The sequence below is a fragment of the Alexandromys fortis genome, unplaced genomic scaffold (assembly GCF_014885135.2).
Source record: "Alexandromys fortis isolate MF-2015 unplaced genomic scaffold, M_Fortis_MF-2015_v1.1 scaffold_252, whole genome shotgun sequence".
Lineage (NCBI taxonomy): Eukaryota > Metazoa > Chordata > Mammalia > Rodentia > Cricetidae > Alexandromys > Alexandromys fortis.
In genome coordinates, this window is record NW_026068127.1 from 824,067 (window position 1) to 844,130 (window position 20,064).

General features: G+C 48.9%; 1 protein-coding gene across 1 annotated transcript in view; it reads left to right on the forward strand.

Annotated features, from left to right (window-relative positions):
- The first annotated feature begins 681 nt into the window (after positions 1-681).
- The window catches only part of Efr3b (EFR3 homolog B), a 79,885-nt gene continuing 60,502 nt past the window's right edge, over positions 682-20,064 (forward strand). Inside the window, exon 1 of the mRNA XM_050125867.1 lies at positions 682-854. Within this exon, the coding sequence (XP_049981824.1) occupies positions 848-854 (7 nt within the window). The 5' untranslated portion in view covers positions 682-847. The remainder of the gene's footprint in view (positions 855-20,064) is intronic.

Sequence of the window (20,064 nt, forward strand, 5' to 3'; positions counted from 1 at the left end):
GCCCCTTTGTGTCTGCTTCTCATTCTGTCAGATCAGGTGAAAGACACCAAATTCAAATCGGCTCCTGGGCACCGCTGGAGAGGATGCTGGCTGCAAAGCTCACAAATCTCAAAAATCAAGCGGACTTCCTGCAACCCTTGGGGGTTGAGAGTGGGATGTATTTCCTGCATACCTGGCCCAGGTCGCAAGCACCTGGTCAGAGAGTCGAAGGACTGATTGCGCAAGAATTTGGAGACCCACGGAAAGACAAGGATTATAACTCAATTTCTACTCTCTGGAGCCCGAGGCTTAGTCCGAGCAGCCTGGATAGAGTTGGAGGAGGGGGTGCACCTGCAGTTTCAAGCGCCCTGCTGACCTCGGAGGGGTCCTCAGGTTGGGGAACACGTCAGCGACTTGCATAAGGGTTGAGCCAGGACCTGGAATTCAGGTGGATAATCCACTGATTTACTGGATGACCGCGGCGACCAGAAACCTGGCTCCCGGGGGCGTCGGGTTGGCAAAAGGCGCGCCCCAGGCTGGGGGCGGGGGGGGGGCAGAAATGGGGGCGGGGCTCTTGAGGCAGCCCACCAGTGGCCAAGCGAAGAGGGCGTGGCAGGACACAGCTCCGCCCCCTGCGCGCCGCCTAGCCTGCGGACAAGAACAGGAGGCGGCGGCCAACCTCGGCGCTGAATGGGCGGGTGGCGTCCTGCTCTGTCCCGCCCGCCGCCGGCCCCCCATCGGCTGCTCCCGGCGCGCCCGGGTCGCCGCCTGAGCCCGCCGGGCTGTGAATGAAAAGCAGGCGCGGCCGTGGACTAGCTGCCAGCGACGCGACGCCGCCGGCCTCCCGGGAGGCGCGCTCCCCGCGGAGATGTACGGTAAGGAGGACTCGGCGCCCCGGCTCGGGCCCGCAAACTTCCAGGACGCGGACCTTTGTCCCCCCCAGGAGTGGCCCCCGGCCAAAAGCGAGAGCGCCGACTTGGTGCCAGGCTGGCTGTTTCTGTCGCCCTGTGAGCGCACGTCTGTGCTGAGAGGACAAAGATGCCTCGGGCCGGGGGACTATCTGGTCCCCTGAGGTCTTTCGGGTCGGCGCGTGCAGGCGCTAAAGGGCGGTGGTCTGTCGCCGGGTAGAGACTCGGATGGTGGAGAGACATCCAGCTTTGGAAAAAGCGAATGTCTCGTCAGCTGAGCCGACGAGGAGTGTTGGTGGAGGCGATCGTGTGACAGTATTTGCAGAATTAACAAAGAGGCTTGGGCTTGGGAGTTTGATGCGCGAAACTGGTCCAGGGTAGAGGGGAGCTGCTCGCTGCCGGCCTAATGCCCGGCTCCTTGGTTGTGAGAGGTGGCACTGGCGGTGCAGGAGCTGGGGAACAAGCCGGCGCTGTAGGCTCATCTCTCCGAGCTGGATGCACTTGGCCTCTACCTAACCCTGTTGTTGGTGGGATGCAGGCTTCCCAACTTCCAGATTGGCCTTGCGGAGGGCCGAAGGGAAGAGATGTAGCTTCGAGGGTGTCTCCCAATTCCATAGCTCCCGTCCCCACAGATGTGTGACAGTTCCAAGACTCTCAGGGTGCACGACTCTGCTGGTTCTGCAAGCAATGTGGATGAGGAAAGCTCTCTTTGGGTCCCACTTTGCAGCTCCTAAGAGTAGAAACACTGGCGATCTGGACCAGGCTAGGAATGGGCTGACTTGCAGAGCTTTACCTGGGGTATGTGTGTGTGCGTGTATTCCTATGGACACGGTCTATTAGAGCCCAGGTTTCCAGTAGTTATTCTTGGGCCAACAAAAGAATTAGAGCCGTGTTCACTCCCTCCCCTACTGCAGGGTAAGGGCTCGGGCTGCACCTGAGGGGTGAGTGATCTAGAAGAGCGTGTTCCCATTTTAACCCATCTCTAAGACTGCTGGCTGCCTCTGCAAACAGACCATGAGTCACAAAGTTTGTTGGCACTGAGGAAGCTGAGAGCAGGCTGGAAAGGCTCAGCAGTTGGTGGGCCCCCTATTTAGAAGACAAAGACTCAACTTTTGTATGCATCTCCTTCCCTGCCCAGTTGATTACGCAGCCCCACTATGATCCCCATAGAGATACCAGCAGGTCCTCATAGCGAGTATTCATTTTCTTGGGTGGACCAAGCGGGGGAGAGGCAACTTGACCAGTGGGGACGCTGAAGGAAGAAGACTGGACTTGAACATTTGTCTGCTGGGAGGATGGAAGAGCCATATACCTCTTTTATTCTGTCCCCCCACACACACACTTCTTTTCTGCAGAGGGAGCAGCCTAAAGCTGCAGATCACTTGAGAGAAGCATGTGACTGCAGGGGCACCTGCAGCAGGGAAGGAGTTAGGACAGGCACATTAGTATGGGCCAGAATGAGCAGCCTGGGTCGTCACAGTACAGCTAGTAATGTGGTAACTTACCTCGGGTGTCTGAGAATTGGGGTGTGGGGATTCCAGGTCTGCTCCTGTTGAAAGAGCTGGCTAGAACAGAAGGAGGATCTGGGGAGCCAGCCTTAACTGCGTGCTATTTTCAGCTGCACCATGAAATCTCAATTCTCTTTAATAATGTTTTTATTTCCCCAGATGCAAACAGAGCAGGGACTTTACCCTGAATGATTCATAGAAAGATTGTGATGAAGGGCTCCTCTGGGTAGTTGCCTACAGCTCAGGGAAGTCACATTAGTGCTGGGTGGAAACTGCCCCCCCCCCCCGCAAAGCCTGGAATCTGGAGTTGTCTGGGTACCTGCATTCCAGGGGAGCCTCACCTGTCTGTCCGCATTTTAGGGTGGAAAGAAAAGGGCTGTAGAGCTCTTCCCTTCTCTCCCTAGAAGCCAGTGATAAAAAGGGACAAGAGTAGGGTCAGAGCGAGAGTGTGTGTGTGTGTGTGTGTGTGCACTTGCACACACGTGCATGCACACGCGAGCATTCCAGAGGCAAGTTTGAGGACAATCTGGGCTACGTTGTGAGTTCCAGGTTAGCAGGGATGCACAGGGAGAGACTGTCTAGAAAAGAGAAAAACAAACGATGTGAGTAGTAATGGCACGCGGACTTCCTATGGATTGGTCTTCCCCCTAATTTCCTCAGTGGCTTGTCCAGGGTGACATGGGTCGAGTAAGGTAAGGTGACACCTGGCCTCTTGACTCAGTGCTGACCCTTGTCCCCCTTTCCCTAATGTCTCAGATGAATGCATATTATAAGATGCCTCTAGGCAGTTTACAAACTGATCGACAATTAAGGAGGGACAGAACCGGAAGCTGTAGAAGAGCTTTAGATACTTTGGTGACTCAGTCACTGTGTCTTGTCCTCAGGCTGTGTTCTCACCCCTTGCCAGCTCCAGGCAGATCTCCATTTTCACCTTGACCTTGCTAACTACCGGCCACTAAACAGCTCCCCTCTTCCTCTTCTTCCTTTTTGAGGCAAGGGTCACACTGGGTACCCCAAGTTAGCTTTGCCTCCCGAATGGTGGCATTACTCCTGTGGCACTACACTCAGCCTGAACTGTTTTCTTTTCCGTTTCCTGACCACTGTTCACGGTTACTTTCTAAAATCTTTCTCCAAAGGCTGGGCGGTGGTGGCGCACGCCTTTAATCCCAGCACTCGGGAAGCAGAGGCAGGCGGATCTCTGTGAGTTCGAGACCAGCCTGGTCTACAGAGCTAGTTCCAGGACAGGCTCCAAAGCCACAGAGAAACCCTGTCCCGAAAAACAAACAAACAAAAAAACAAAAAAACAAAAAAAAATCGTTCTCCATAGGGACACAGATTTCTTCCTGTAGTCTTTTTTGTTTGTTTTCTTGAGACAGAGTTTCTCTGTGTAGCCCAGGCTGTCCTGGAACTCGCTCTGTAGACAAGGCCGGTCTCAAACTCAAAGATCTGCCTGCCTCTGCCCTGACGGCTAGGATTAAAGGCCTGTGCCACCACCGCCGCCCGGCCTGGTCTTGATTATACTGTGAATGTGGATTGATAAGAGCCATGGAGGAGAAAAGTACTTTGTTCTGGGAAGGGGGACAGGTCACCAGACAAGTTCCATGCCAAAGTGGATCCCATTTTCTTTTCTTTGGGATTATATAATAAAGCTTTAACCTATTCCTCTCACCTGGGCCAGAGCCTTGAGAGCATCTCATTCTCCTACTGAGGTAGATCGAGCCTCCCGAGGAGAGTGCCTCCAGAGACTGAGGGCAGTTGACCACAGAGAGTAAAGAGAATAGAGAGGATTTCCCCACCACACTGTGGTCTGGGCACGCTGGTCCCATTGGAGCCAAAGCTGTGCCGACTAGTTCCTCGGTATCCTTGCCTCGTGCCTCCCTCCCTGCTTTGTGAGGGAGAATGGTCACTATAGGGAGAGCAGTGGTGTCTGGCTTTCAAAATGGTGCTCAGTACATCCCACATACACCGTACAGCTGCTGTAAATGGAGCAGAGAAACTGCAGGGCCAGGCTGGCTCTCCCTGAGGCGCAAAGACTTTGCAAAGATCTGTCTGCTTGTCTGTCTGTCTCTCTCTCTCTCTCTCACACACACACACACAGCACACTGACACCCCCCCTGCATATCTTGAGCCTCCTGCAGCTCATGGTAGCATGCATGGCTTCAGCTGTGTGCCCTCCCATTTATTACCTAGATCCCCATTCTTTAGTGTCCTTTGGAAGAGCCCCTGCGGGGAGAACCTGTCTTCTCTCTCTTGCCACTCACAGTTCAGTTATTCAGGCTGTTGCGCTGTTCTTTCATATCAATTAAAAACACGAAGTTAACATCACCTTACAGAAGATCTGGAAAAGAGAGAAAGCGGAAAATCATCCCTTCACTGCTGCTCCCTCAGGTCTATCTTTTGGCCTTAGGATTAGCTCAGTGGTTGAGTCTAAGGTTTGATCCCCAGTACCACAAAACAAACAGACAAACTCAAAAGGACAAACTGCTGAGCTGAGCGGTAGTGGCTGAGCACAGCTTTAATCCCAGCACGCAGAGCCAAGCCTGGTCTACAGTGTGAGTTCCAGGACAGCCTGGGATTCGGAGAGAAACCCTCAAAAAACAAAATAAAATAACAAACTATTGAACACCCCCCCCCCGTTTCTGTGTTGTAGTGTACCTGAATGCTGTGACTTTGCCAAAATCCTTTGTCCTTTCCCTTTTTCCTTTCTGGATCTCTGCTGTGTTTGTTACTCTAGGCCACCAACAGGGAAAGTACATTGAGGACCCCCACCCCACTTTTGACCCCAGCTCTTCCCCTCAAGTAACCTTGAACTGGAGCTTTTCTTAGCGCACTCGAGGGTGCAGGCACACACACACACACACACACACACACACGCACGCACGCACACACGCACACGCTCATGCTCTTAAAAAGTACACCCACCTCACCATGAAAATTAATTTAAATGAAAGCTGCCCTCATCTTCTCCTTTCAATTCTTCTCTGCTTCTTAATTTTATTGTTTGTATATATGTATCATATATGTATATATGGTGGAGGGGGCACCCATGCATGCCATGGCACATGTGTGACAGTCAGAGGTAGCCTCAGGTATTGGTCCCCAACTCCCACCTTGTCTTGTTTGCCCCTTCGCTGTGTATGCCAGGCTAGCTGGCCTGTGAGCTTCCAGGTCTATCCTGTCCCTGACTCCTGTCTCACTGCGAGAATGCTGGGATTACAGTTGTGTGCTGCTGTGCCAAGCTTTATGTAGGCTCTGGAGATGCGAACTCAGGTCTTCCTCTTTGCATGGAAAGGAGCATTTTACCCTCTGAACCCTTTTCCCTATACTCCTTTGGTTCTTCATTTAAGAAAAGAGGGTTGAGTGGTGGTAGAACATGCCTTTAATTGCAGCACTCAGGAGGCAGAGGCAGGCAGATCTCTGAGTTGGAAGTCAAGTCTGGTCTACAGAGTGAGTTCCAGCACAGAGAAACCTTGGTTTGAAATACCAAAGGGGGAAAAGAGGAGGAAAAAAAACCCCAACTGAACAAAAACTTATGCCTCATAGCTTAACAACAATGCTTGTTATGTTATTCCCCAGTTCAAACAATGGAAACGTAATTTTTAAAAATGACCTATGTTTTCCTTTACTACTACTAATGATCTTTCTAGAGAATCTGAAAATATAGCTAGTTATCGCAAATGTCTTGTTCTATGATTTGTTTACATGGTTGGAACTGCTCATTTTACATAATTTCATGTTTTTCCCAAATGGCACATATGCATCCTCCCCCAGCCCCAATAAATGAAAACGTGCCAATTGTCACTTAAAATAGATATTTGAGAGGGGGTTCTTGTAGCTCAATGGTCCAGGATGGCACTTGGCATGCCTGAGGCTCTGCATCCAGTCTGCCATTGCTTAGCTCCTTGTTCTACACTAAAATCTACAATAGCTGAGCTATGGTGGCCCACATCTTCAGTCCCAGCACTTGGGAGGCAGAGGCAGGTGAATCTCTGTGAGTTTGAAACTTGTCTGGTCAACAGAGGGAGTTCCAGGACAGGCTCCAAAGCTACACAGAGAAACCCTGTTTCAAAAAAACAAAGCAAACAATAATAATAATAATAATAATAATAATAATAAATCTTAAATAAACAGTCCATTATTATTATTATCTGTAGTCACCCAATACCAGAGAACTGCCATTTAAAGTTGTTTTTGGTGTATTACTGCTGAGTGTTTGTACATCGTGGTGAGGAGGGGACACATGCCAGGGCTACTTGTGGAGGTCAGAGGACAACTCTGTGGAACTGGTTTTCTCCTTCCACTTTTACATGGCTTCTGAGGATCAAACTCTGGTAGCCAGGTTTGCCCAAGCCCTTCCCAGACTGAGTCTGTTTGGCAGTCTGTTAACACCCTAGCACTCTATGTTAACACCTAGAACTCTCTATGTAGACCAGGCTGACGTGGAACTCAGATTCCCCTGCTGGGATTGAAGGCGAGTACCACTTGGCCCCAGGCTGATTTCTAAAGGCTATGGTACAGTACTGTGAATGAAGAAGCACCTGCTGGCCAGAGCCTTTTCTGAACTCTGGAACTTTCCCTTGGGCCATAGTCAAGGAATGACTGTAAGTGCATGAACATTTTAGGGACTTGCTACTATTGTCAAAACTGTAGCTTTTCGCCAGGCGGTGGTGGAGCACGCCTTTAATCCCAGCACTCAGGAGGCAGAGGCACATGGATCTCTGGAAGTTCGAGGCCAGTCTGGTCTACAAGAGCTAGTTCCAGGACAGGCACCAAAGCTACAGAGAAACCCTGTCTCGAAAAAAAAAAAAAAAAAAAAAAACCTGTAGCTTTCCGTTTTGTGTGGGTAACACTCCTTCTGGTAGTTATCGGAGTGCTTATCTTCCGGTACCCTCAAAGGCTAGAAGTATGAGGGATTAGCGGTGTGGGTATGGCTCTGGTCAATGCTGGAGGAAAAGGCTCCAGTAATGCTTAGGGCTAAGGGTGTGGCTGATAGAGCCATCACTTAGCATTCCTGAGGTTCGCTTTCCTTCTTATCTTGGTTAATCTGATCAAGGTGTTCGTACAATTTTTAACTTACCTTCTGTGTGTCCTCCTCTATCACGATCCACCTTGATTTTTGAAACAAGAGCCTGAAGTTCATTGGCTAGGCTGCCTGCCATTGAGCTCAAGGGATCCCCTTTTGTCTCTGCCTCCCGAGAGATGGGATTATAGATATGTTCTACCTTACCCAGCTTTTATGTGGGTGCTGGGAACCCTAATTCAGGTCCTCATGCTTACCAACTTCACCAACTGAGCCATCTCCCTCATCCCCTAATTTGTATTTTGTTACTGACATCTCCTGTGTTTCTAAGCACTTATGTTTCAATAAATTGTAAGACTATGAGTATTGTATTTATTAAGGATATTAACCATTTGATTCTTATTTGCTTGATACAGTATTCTGAAAATAGACAAAAACTATCATTTATTTGTGGTATACCAGCCATGTATGATATAATACAGGCATCAAAGGGGACACAAAATAATGGGGCTTTGTGTTTGTGTGTATGTGTGAAGATTGTGACTCAAGGGGCCAGTGAGATGGCCCAGCAGGCAAAGGTGCATGCCACCATGCCTGAAAACTTGAATTCAATGCCCAAGACCTATGTGGTGGAAGCAGAGGACCAACTTCCTCTTATTTGTCCCCTGACCTCACACACACTATACAAATATATAGGTATAGTTTCATTTCTCGCATGTTTTACAAGGATGTGCTCAGTAAATGGCACAAAGTTTCTCCAACAAGGTGGGACGGAGCACCGTCCTGCGGTCTGCCAGTGACGTCTTGAAGTGGCGGAGACTATGTGCTGCCTGACTCCCCTTGCCTAAATTCTACAGACTGGGATTAGTATTTCTGTTTCCAGAGTGAGAAAACCGAGGACTAGAAAGCTGAAGGAACTTGCCATGGCCACCTGTTTTGGGGCTGAGATCTGAACTTGAGTTTTCCAACTCCAAATGCGATCACACTGACCCCAGAGCATGTGAGCCTTCCAGAGGATAGGGCCTTTCCTTACGGTGCTCACTGTACCACACTCCCCCAGACCTGAACAAGGTTTCCGAGGGGGACACACTACCGTTCTGGGGTTCCAGGCCGTCTACAGACACTCTCTTCTGGATGGAGTCTGTTCTTACCATCGTTTTGCTTTGTCAGGAAGAAAGGGCTAGAGGAAGAACCTTGGAGGACTGAAGAGTATGTAAGAAAGACACAAAAACAGATGTGCAGTGGTAGAGGGGACAGGTAAGAGACGGCACGTGCTTCACAGGCAGACAGCAGACTGGGGTTGTCACCTTCAAAATGGTCACTGTCAGGTGGTGTTAGGACGGCAGCGACCTTAGAGAGGACTCTGATCCTGGGTGCTGTGTGCCTGTAATTCCAGTCCAGGAGTTAGAGGCAGGAAGGTCAAGAGTTCAAGGTCATCCTAGTCTATGGAGCAAGTGGGAAGTCAGCCTGATCTATATGATACCCTGATTTGGAAAAAAAAAAAAAAGAGTCTAGCAGCCAGTGTTTGGCCTGAACAGAGAATAAGAGGTGCTTCTGTTTGCCTGTGAACTAGAACTTGCCCTCCACCCTCAGGTCTTGGCAGACTTGGAGCATGTGATATGGAGCTGGCCTGTATCCTATGTGGATCTCATGCATAGATTGTGTACCTACGTCCTAGATAGGCCTGGCTGAGACCGAGGAAGGGAAAAACTGAGTAACATTGTCAAGTCACAGGACTCTAGACACTTAATTCATGTATTTTTTTAATTTATTTCTTTATTAATTAATTAAAGATTTCTGTCTCTTCCCCACCGCCGCCTCCCCTTTCCCTCCCCCTCCCCCAATCAAGTCCCCCTCCCTCATCAGCCCAAAGAGCAATCAGGGTTCCCTGCCCTGTGGGAAGTCCAAGGACCACCCACCTCCATCCAGGTCTAGTAAGGTGAGCATCCAAACTGCCTAGGCTCCCACAAAACCAAATTCATGTTTCTGAGACAGTCTTGGGAGGTACGCAGGGCTGACCCACTGCCAAGCTGATCCTGGGTACTGAGATTTCAGGCAGGCATGATACTTGCCTGGCCCAGCTTTCCTCATTTATACCCTGTGTGAAGGATTATCCCCAAATTACAAGAACACTTGTGCAGACCTTGCCTTAACATCTCTTAAAATGACATCATGCCAGTTAATCTCCTACCTACTCACAACCCGCGCATGAAAGAAACTTCTAGAACAGAAGAATAGAAGAAGATGCTGGGAAAATCCAGAGCTCTCCCACCAAGCCTTCTTCATGCCCCCGGGGTACTTTATCCTTTATTGTTACTTTGGCCATTTACACATCACAGCGAATGTCATTTATGTCCTTACACAACAGATCTGTGGGCCTTGTGCACATACAGCCTCTGTGGGGCACGCAGGCTCATCGTATTCAGTTTTGTGTGCTCAGGTGGTGAGAACTCACAGGTTTGCCCTGAACCTGAAAGCCGTCGCCCGTGTCGTTCATGCCCACAAACATGCCTAGCAGCCCATCGGCCCATGCTTCCAGGGAGTGCGTAGCGGTGGGGCTAGGGGGTCTCACTGAGGTTGGACACCATCCTGAAATGATAGCCATAATGTGCCGTCCCCCTAATTGTGCTTTCCCACACTGGTGATGATTGCATAGAAGAACAGACCAGTGTATAATCATCTGGCTTCGTCTTCCACTTTGAGGTTTTGGTCTTAGGAGAGAGCCCTTGGTTACTTGTGAGATGTGGTCAAGGAGGCCAGGCGTTTTTGAGTGTTTCCTCCTGGGTTTGTAGAGACCAGCAATAATGCTATAATCTTTCTCTTCAAATGGGAGGGTCATCTAGTGGTGTAGGGGTGGGCAAATCTTTATCTTGATTTCTGTTCCCATCACTTAGGTATTCTATCACAAAACAAAGACGGAGAGGCCCCTCGAGGCAAAGGCAGTAAATGTGTTTCTTGGTGCCTGAAAGCACGCTGGCCAGAATGTTCCTGATAAATGCCAGGCCAGTGCACCTTCAGTCTGGGAGCTGGGGAGCATGCACTCTGTGTAATAACCGAATTTCCTGTTGACGTTGAACTCCTGAGAGTGTCGGCCCTAGCTAGCAGGTCTGAGCCCGACAGCTGGTAAAGACAGGAAACCCATCTAACTGTCCGGAAGCTACTCCTTAGGACTGCTAGAAATGGCTCCTCCAGACAGCAGTCTTGGAGAACAGAGCTGAGTGTTCTAGAAAAGTGTGGGTGGTGCCGGCCACCGGCCACAATGTCCTTCTGCTTCATCAAGGACGTTTCTGGAGTGCGTGGGGGCGGGGAGTTGGCCATCGGAGCCAATTCAGGCTCTGTTGCTGTGTGAATTTGGGCAGGATTCTCTTCCTCCCTCGGCTCTAGTTTTTTTCCATCTGTGAAGAGGAAGAGCTGGACTGGATGATCTCAAGGGTTTCCAAGCTCTTACAGCTTGTGAAGTGATTGGCAAAGCTGGTTTATCCCAACTCAGGCTTCTGAGGCTTGTGTGCACCCAAAGTTGGGTAGGTAGTTGGGGTGGGTGGAGGGGTGTAAACGAATGGTCTTAGTGGGAACCAGTCACTTTTTGTAGCTTGGCTTGGCATCAACTTTCTCATTGACAAGTCAGGAATAATGACCCGTTGTACCCAGTGTCTGTTCTTGGCCCTGACCAATGGGATGGTCATGCTGACCTATGTGCTGGGCCCGGTTGTCTAGGGCCAGTTTTCTTGTTTTACATAACATTAAGTCTCATCCGAACTCCTGCTGGATGGGTGATCCTCTCTACATTTGTTCCCACGTTTAAGGATAATAAGATCTCGAAAGTTAGATGTCTTGTGATGTGCAGAGCCACCCATGGATGCTTGAAAACTCCATTTCCAATTGGGCTACATCAAAATTCAAAACTTTGTGCCTCTAAGGACACTCCTAACCATGAAACCGGAGAAGGTAACAGTGGGAGAAGATCCTGGCAGATGACACATTAGATAAAGGATAAGTTGCAGGATTTATAAGGAATGTCAGAAACTCAATAGACAAGAAAAACCTTGATTTTAAAAGAGACTTGGCTAGGGAGAGCGGGTACAGCGCTTGCCTAGCGTGTATGAGGGCCTGTGTTCAATCCCTCAATGGAAGAAAAGACAGCCTTACCAACTAAACTTGTGGGCTGAGGACCCAACAGAGATCCTGGGAAGACTTCCCGGAAGACGGCTCTACAGGCTAGGGAAGGAAGTGCCGCAGCTGAGAACCGAGGCAGGAGAATGGAGAGTTAAAGGCCATATACCAACTCAAAAACACGTGAGGGTATTTCTTTTTTTTTTAAAAAAAAATTGTTTATTTATTGTGTATACAGTATTCTGCCTACATGCATGCCTGCAGGCCAGAAGAAGGCATGAGATCTCTCATTACAGGTGGCTGTGAGCCACCATGTGGTTGTTGGGAATGAACTCAGGACCTTTAGACAAGCAGGCGGTACTCTTAACCACTGAGCCATCTCTCCAGCCCCGAGCATTTCTTCCCATGTGTGAGTAGCCAACAAACACGAGACACAACTCAAAGCAGTTGTCATATGCTGCTTGTATCTCTTAGGGCAGGTGCTCCCAAAAATAGGAAAGAACTGGGGTTGTAGCTAGCTCAGTTGGTAAAGTTCTTACCTGATCCTCATAAAAAGCCAGGTCCAGGACAAGAGGATCCCTGGGGTTTTCTAGGCCAATTGGCAAGCTCCAAGCCCTACATCTTAGAAAACAAGATGGGTGGCTCCTAAAGGACCCCCAAATGGGGGTGCTGCTCCTGGCAGAGGGGAGCTGGGTTTTTTTTTTCCTAATTTTTTTTTTTGAGAGAAAGTTTCTCTGTGTAGCCCTGTCTGTCCTGGAATTTGTTTTGTAAACCAGGCTGGCCTCCGAACTCACAGAGATCCGCCTGCCTCTGCCTCTGGAGTGCTGGGATTAAAGGCGTGTGCCACCATCACCTGGCGATTGTTTTTTCAAGCAAGATTTCTCTGTATAACAGTCTTGGCTGTCCTGCACTCACTTGGTGGACTGATATCCACCTGCCTCTGCCTCCCTAGTGCTGGGATTAAAGGCGTTAGCTACCACTGTCCAGCTGTTTTGTTTTGTTTTTGTTTTTAATGAAAAGCAAAGATGGACGTGGAGATGGCTGTCCAGCAGCGTGAATAGACTTAATTCCACTGAAGCGCACTTTAAAATAATTAAGATGAGAAAGTTGTGTATTACCTAATTTAAATTTAAATTTTTTTCCCATGTGTCTGGATGTTTTGCCTGCAGTATGTATGTCTGTGTACCATGTGTGTGCAGTGCCTGCAGAGACCAGAAGAAGACATCGGATCTTCTTGAACTGGAGTTCTATATGATTGTGAGCCACCATGTGGGTGCTGGAGTTGAGTTTGGGTCCTATTGGAAGAGCAGCTAGTGCTCTCAAGCACTGGGCCATCTCTCCAGTCCTTCTCCCCTTTGAGGCAGGGTCACGCTTGTTGTTCACATTAACCTGCAACTCCTTGGCTTGGTCTGTTGACCCCACTCAACCTCCCAAGTAGCAGCTGTAGTACCCAGCTTACATAAATTTTACAAAAGTTTTGTGAGCATGTGTGTGCACGTGATGTGTGTGCGCGCAATGTGTGTGTGTGTGCATGTGGCGCCGTTTTCATATCTCCTCGCACCCTCACCACTGGCCATGCTGATGGCTTAGCAGCAATCACCTATTCTTTGGAGTGTCTATAAATTGAGGCTCAGAAACAGACATCCTCATTCATATTCTTTGGATTTCCAGACAACTCCATCCCTAATTAAGAATGCTATCAAAGTGCCATTTTTAAAGACTTGAAATTTTTACCTAAATCAGGTTAAGGGTGTGTCTGCTGCTGCAAGCAGACCTAGGGAAGATGGTCAGATCTGAGGCCTACGTTAGGGCTAGGGCGGACTGCTTTCACAGCGAACACACCCTTCACCTGAGGAGTGTCTCTAGGAACTGGCTGGTATCCTGGGCAGCAGAGCTGAGGTGGTGGGAGAGGCCCACAGGGCTGCTGCTAGGGAAGGAGAGCCAGGCATTCTCCAGAGAAAAGCCATGCAAATTCGGATCTTAACTTCAACTGAGCCGCTGGTCCTTGAATTATGGGTTGATTTTTTGATTGGACTACTTTGCAAGGGCAGCTCTGTTAGCCTGATCTGAAGTGAGCATGAGTAGCAAGCCTGGAGGAAGGGGGAGGGCAGGAGGAGGAGGAGGAGAGGGAGTTGGGAGAGAAGAGAAGATGAAACTAATGCTCCACCCAGGAAGGGTGATAAATGCCCAGGTCCTGGCCTTGACAGAAACACTCTGGAGCTCCAGCCATGGCAAAGAGGACCGTGGATGATGTTAATTTACTTTAAATTTTTTCATAGTTTGTATAACGAGCATTTTAATATCAGGGCATAAATATAATTAAAAGTATTCTTCATCACCAACAGTCTTGTGGGTAGTTATCTGGAGTCTTCTAATTATGTTTAAGAAGGAATTATGCGAGGAGTCATGCACGAAAATTCTATGTGGATAGGATTCATCCTCAGCTGGATGCAGGCATTGGTTGGGAAGATGAGCTTTTTGGGGGCTGGGAGATGTCCTGTCTGTTGGGTGGTTGGTTAATTCTTCAGACTCTGCATCTTTTGCATGTTAATGATATCACAGTAAATGAGTAGGGAAACCCAGGAAAAGCAGGCATACAGACAATCACAAGGCTGTTCTGTAGCCCAGGCAGTGGGAGTGTGGGGAATCAGGGTCTGTGCCAGCCTGCACCATGACTTTTACTCATAGCCCAAGATGACCCTTGGCACCCTAGTCAAAGGGCTCATTGAGAGCTGTCGGCCAGAGCCCATGATACAAGGCAGCTAACAGGCTGAGCACCAAGCGCAGGAAGCCGACCCTGGAAATTCAGTCCGTTGGCAGCTGGGAGGCTGATGGTGCTGGCAGGGTAAGTGGGCAGAGGGCCCACGAACAGGGCTGTCTGGGCGGACAGTCTGCCTTGGGAACAGAGAGACTGACATGGCTGACTTTCAGGGGACCAGAAATGACAAGGCCTGGCTCTAAGAGGCCTTTAGCACCGTCTCAGCCCAAAACAGGTGTGACTGAGCAGAGCCAGCTTGTAGGAAAGACTGGCTTTTCCATTTCCTCCTTGGGGCTTCTGTGACAGGTTCAGCCCACAGTGATGTCATTCTTCTGAGGATGCACTTGATGGACTTGCCTAACATCTTAATAATGTGCTGACTGGTGACATCTCTGCACAGACACCTGTGTGTCCATGGCTAAGAGATGAATCTTTCTCTGATGACACACTGGAATAAGTAAATCTCAATGTCTCCCTTTCAGCTATCAGGATAAGTATAAAGACCCCCAAGAGACCCATCACTTTGGGTTTGAATTCAGCTGTTTTGTTAACATCTGGGTGTCTTTGAAAATATCTGCTTGGTGTCTCATTTTCCCCGTCTGTTAAATGGGACAAAAGTCCCACCTCGATGGCCTTGGGAGGGTTAAAGAAAAAGGCATTCAAACCGCTTAAGAGTCCCTGACACACAGCGCCGTGCTGGCGAGCGGGAGATGGTGTGGAGGTTACTTAGGAGAAGATGCTACACATGTTCCCGTCAGTCAGTCCTTCATGATGACAAGGCCCCCTCCTCAGGGGTCTGGTGATCTGCTTGAGAGGGAGCTGTCGAAGGAGCTGTTTTTCCACTCTGTGTTTTGCTCCTTGCAGCATCTGCTGAGAGACTTTGTGCCTCAGTCAGGTGTAAGAGAACGCCCATGCGTATCAGTGCTGCCCCATTGAAAGTGGGTCTTGGCTCTGCTTGGGCCTCTGCTTACTTGGCATTTTTAGTAGGGTTCAACCTAGTATTTTGCCCCCTCCCCACCCCAAAATTTCGATACTTCTCATTCAGTTTAGACCACCCTGGGCCCTGACTTTACGTTTTATCTGTGCTGGGCACAATGCCTGTTTTGTGTTCTGGTGATACACACATGATGCAACAGACTCTCCGATTAGATGGTTGGAAGCCTAAATAATTGATCTCCAATTCTTGGCCTGCCTGTAAGAGTCTGTGTCTCGAATCTGTTGGCCGTCTGTACAGTCAGAGCGCTTGTTCTTGCCCTCAGTCAACTTGGCAGCACAACAACGAGGCTTCCTCGGGTTTCTATATCCGTTAGCAGAGTGAGTAGCCCTGCTTCTTCTAGGCCGCCTGTTGACCACAATAGGAAACTGGGTATATTTTAGGAAAGAAGAAAACAGAGATGTGTTGTACATTCCAAATCCTGACCCCTGGCTCCCAACTTTAAACCCGATCACCGGTGACATTGCTGATGCTCTGGTGTTTGTCTGCGCTCGATGTTGGTGCCACAGGCTCTCTGAGAGTGGAGTTATTTGTCGGGATGCTTTTTACCGCACAGTTCGTGTGAGCTGGAAGGAACAAATAGAGCGTTGCAGTGTCTTGAGGTGTTCAGATGAATGAATCCCCACGAGAAACTCGGATCACCTCACAGAGAGCCAGACACACACCTATGGAATTCCTTACACCTGAGCTCCCATTTGTCGTCAGTCGTGGGGCTTAGGAAGCTCACAGAACACTTCCATAGATGTAACCGATAGACTGCAGATCCTGGTAACTACTGTCTATGAAGTGAGGGCTTATTAGCCATCCAATCATTGAGTAAAACACTGGCTCTTCTGTGTAATTCGATCTACACAACTACAAGAGAAGTTAGGGGTCACACAGCTCTAAGTTGAAGCCAGAAGGTGTTGGGCCATGTCTCAAGTCCACCCTGGCCCAGGGCAGAGAGGTTCCCGACTGTCTGTGCAGTTGACTCTTGGAAGCAATTGCAGTCCCAGGGACTCGCAGCTGGCCAGGGTGTGCAGCTTGGAGAAGCATGCCCCTCCCTGATCTGCAGAGCTGTCGTTACACCTGGAATTTGTATGACACTTGAGTGACCTCCCTGAGCCAGCAGCCATTGCAGTGAGTGACTCTCTGCCCTCCTTTCCTAGTCGTTCTTTTTTTTCCAGTTTTTCAAGACAGGGTTTCTCTGTGAAACAGTCCTGGCTACCCTGGAACTCGCTTCATAGATCAGGCTAGTCTCAAACTCATAGAGATCCACCTGCCTCTGCCTCGCGAGTGCTGGGATTAAAGGTGTGTGCCACCACTGCCCGGGTCCTGCTCATTCTTTTTTTTTTTTTTTTTTTTTTTTTTTTCCGGGACAGGGTTTCTCTGTGGCTTTGGAGCCTGTCCTGGAACTAGCTCTGTAGACCAGGCTGGTCTCGAACTCACAGAGATCCGCCTGCCTCTGCCTCCCGAGTGCTGGGATTAAAGGCGTGCGCCACCATCGCCCGGCCCCTGCTCATTCTTTACTTTCTCTCTCAGAAATCCCATGTCACTCCCTGCTAAGAGCTCTCCAGGAGATGGCCAGTGGAGGCTCGACGGCCAGGCCCCATAGAGACTTCTCCTTCCTTATTCTCACTGTCTCTTCCTCTTTGGCCATTGCTCCTTCCTGAAATTCACTTTCCCGGGTGGCTCAGTGCTTAAGAGCTTTTCCAGAAGACTCAAGTTCAACTCCCAGCTCCCACTTGAGTGGATAGCCACTCAACTCCAGCTCCAGGGGGCCCGACACCTCTGGTCTCTGCTGGTACTACACCCCCACACAGACATAGACGCATAATTTAAAATCATAAAAATAAATATTTAAAAAAATGATTAATTTTTTTTTTTTAATTTACACGTTCAGTCCTAGCACTTGGAAGGCAGGGGCAAGCAGATCTCTGAGTTCAAGGTGCCAGCCTGGCCTACAAAGTGAGTCCTAGGAGAGGCAGGGCTACGCCAAGAAACCCTGTCTCGAAAAAACAAAGGAAAAAGAAGAAAAGGCCCCTCATGTCCTCACTGTGTGTTGGTGGGCTCTGCTTCTTGTGGTCCAGCTCATCCATGTCACACACTGGGAGAGCAGAACAATGCTTGGAGGGCCCGCCTGCCTCTGGCGCCCTGCTCTGCTCTAATGCCTCCCTAGGAGCCTCGTTCACTCGCCCCCATCTGCACTGGTGGCTGTCTTGTCAACCTGTCACAAGTAGGGTCACCTGGGAGGAGGGAACCTTAACTGAGAAAATGCTCCCCTTCCCCTTTCGCTTGCACGTTTCTGCTGCCCCTGTCCGTGGGAAAGTCTGACGTCTGCTGGTCTGCTGACACACCTGGCTCCCACACTGCCCTTTGTTCTGGCTGCTTGTGCACACGCTGTCCCTCCACGGCTACAGAACTCTTTCCTGTTTCTTTTTACCGTCATCGGTATCTAAAGCACTTAATGCCTGTAGGTTGCATGCACATGTGTGGGAACAGATAAAATAACTTCCGGGTCACAGATCAGCGCCTTCAACCCAAAATTTCAGTAAGAGCTGAGCTAAAGTACAGAAAAAATGATAAGACTTTCAATTTAACTTTAAGAGAAAAGTTGATCATGAGAGATATTAAACTTTATACTTATTTTAATTTAGACGAATGATCTATAGAACATTTTCTATTGGGGACAGAACACAACTAAAAGCTAAAGCCCCAAATCAGAGCTGTCTGCGGGAATGTAAGACACAAATGTTACCTGTCTTTGCCGTTCAATATAGTATCTGCTAGCTATGCGTGGCTAGTTTTTGTTTGTTTTTGTTTGTCTTTTTTTTGTAGTTTAAAACATAGTTTTAACATTTAGTCTTTAATTGGTACATAAAGGCATAGGATTATACATATAAATGGGGTACCACGCAATATTTCCATTATACACTATATAATGTTTAAATCTGGTTAAACTACCGGTTCAAATGTTTGTCATTTGTTTTATTAAAATGTGAGTATATGTGCCTGTGCCTGCTTGTCTGTATGAGTGCCATGTGCATGCAGTGCCCTCAAAAGCCAAAAGAGGGCTTCGAGCCCCCTGGAACTGGAATTATTGGTTTTAAGTCACTCAGTGAGGGTACTGGGAACCAAACTTGGGACTCTCTCCAGCTTCCAAGAACTTGTTGTTTCTTTATGGAGAAACTGGGAAGTGGAAACAAAAATAATCTCACTGTGTAGCCCTGTCTGGCCTGAAACTCACTATATAGATGAGGCTAGCCTCGAACTCACAGAGACTGCCTGCCTCTGTCTCCTACTCTGGCTTTTTAACATATATAAACACCTAATTGTCACCACCCTATTGCAGTACCACACACTGGGACCTCTTCTGGTCTAGCTGCAGTTTAGTACCAACTGGTCTTCCAGTCTCGTCTCTGGCTATTGAACACACAAATGAAACAGATATATGTAAGGGGCAGAGTCTTGTTGTTTTCTGAGACAGGGTCTTTCTGGGTAACAGCTCTGGCTATCCTGGAAATAGCTCTGTAGACCAGGCTGGCCTTGAACTCACAGATCCACCTGCCTCTGCCTCTTGAGTACTGAGATGAAAGGCGTGCACCACCACAAAGCTTAGCAAGACCCCCTTCTCCCTGTACACCAGTTACTCAGGGGACCGAACTGAAGGGTGAAAAATTTGAGACCAGCCTGAGAAACTTAGCAAGATCCCATCTGATAAACAGATAATAGTGAAATAAAACTTAAAAATGCAAGTGACTACAGTACTGTGGAGTGCACTCTGAGACCCCTCCCCCTTCATCAGCCGGTCACCTAGCTCCAGCCCGTAGCCAACAGTACCTTGTGGTTTGGGTCCGTATGGCTCTTTCAGCATTTTTAGCTTATTTTACACACACGTATTTACACACATGCCACGTTTTTTGCACACCAGTGGTGTGTATCCTGCAGCTCTCCTTTAAATTACCAGGGTATTTACAGAGCTGTCAGAGGCAACACTCAGTTCAATGTCCTTTTCTCGGTTGCTGCATGGACGTTCCCTGCTTTGGTAACCTAGTCCTCTCCTGAGGAGGAGCAGTTTCCAAACAAAGCCACCAAGGCCACTCCTGACCTGTGGCAAGTGAGCTGAGATAGATGTGGAGTCATGGGATGTCTAGGTTTTCATATTGTGTCTTGGGTTCTCTCATCCCAGTTTCCGACCCAGGCAGGGTCAGGGCCCCTGTGAGGTCAGCCCTGAGAGTCTGAGACGCCACCAAAGCGCCAGCATGTATTTTATATTAGGAAGCTGGCAGCCGTGTCCTACTCTGGTCATTTATCACTCCTCATGCCGAGAAGCTAAAGCCTAGATTCTATCAAAGGGACGGAGATGAGGTCTGAAAATACTGAGACATCAGCAACAAATCACGATGACAGACACAGACAGCAGCCCTCCTGAAAGCTGGGCTGAGTGCAGGCTCCAGGGAGATCCAGAATGCTTATCATTACCTTGTTTTATGTTTGAGACGGTGTCTTCTCATGTAGCCCAGGATGGCTCAAACTCATGGCAATCCTCCTGCCTCAGCTGCCTGCATTCTGGGATAGCAGATGTGCACCACCTCGCCTGGCTGGCTAGGGTCTTGTTTTGAAGTTAGATGTCTCAGGTTAATTCACCACACTCATTTTGGGGCACAAGCATTTTTTTTTAAAGTCGTTAAAGACTCACATATTGCAAACATCTGGGTGTTGAATAAAATAAGCATCCATCGTGAGCTGTGCACCAGGATCACTCTCTAAGTGCTCTACAGAGACTCGGTGCGTGATGAGGAAGCCAG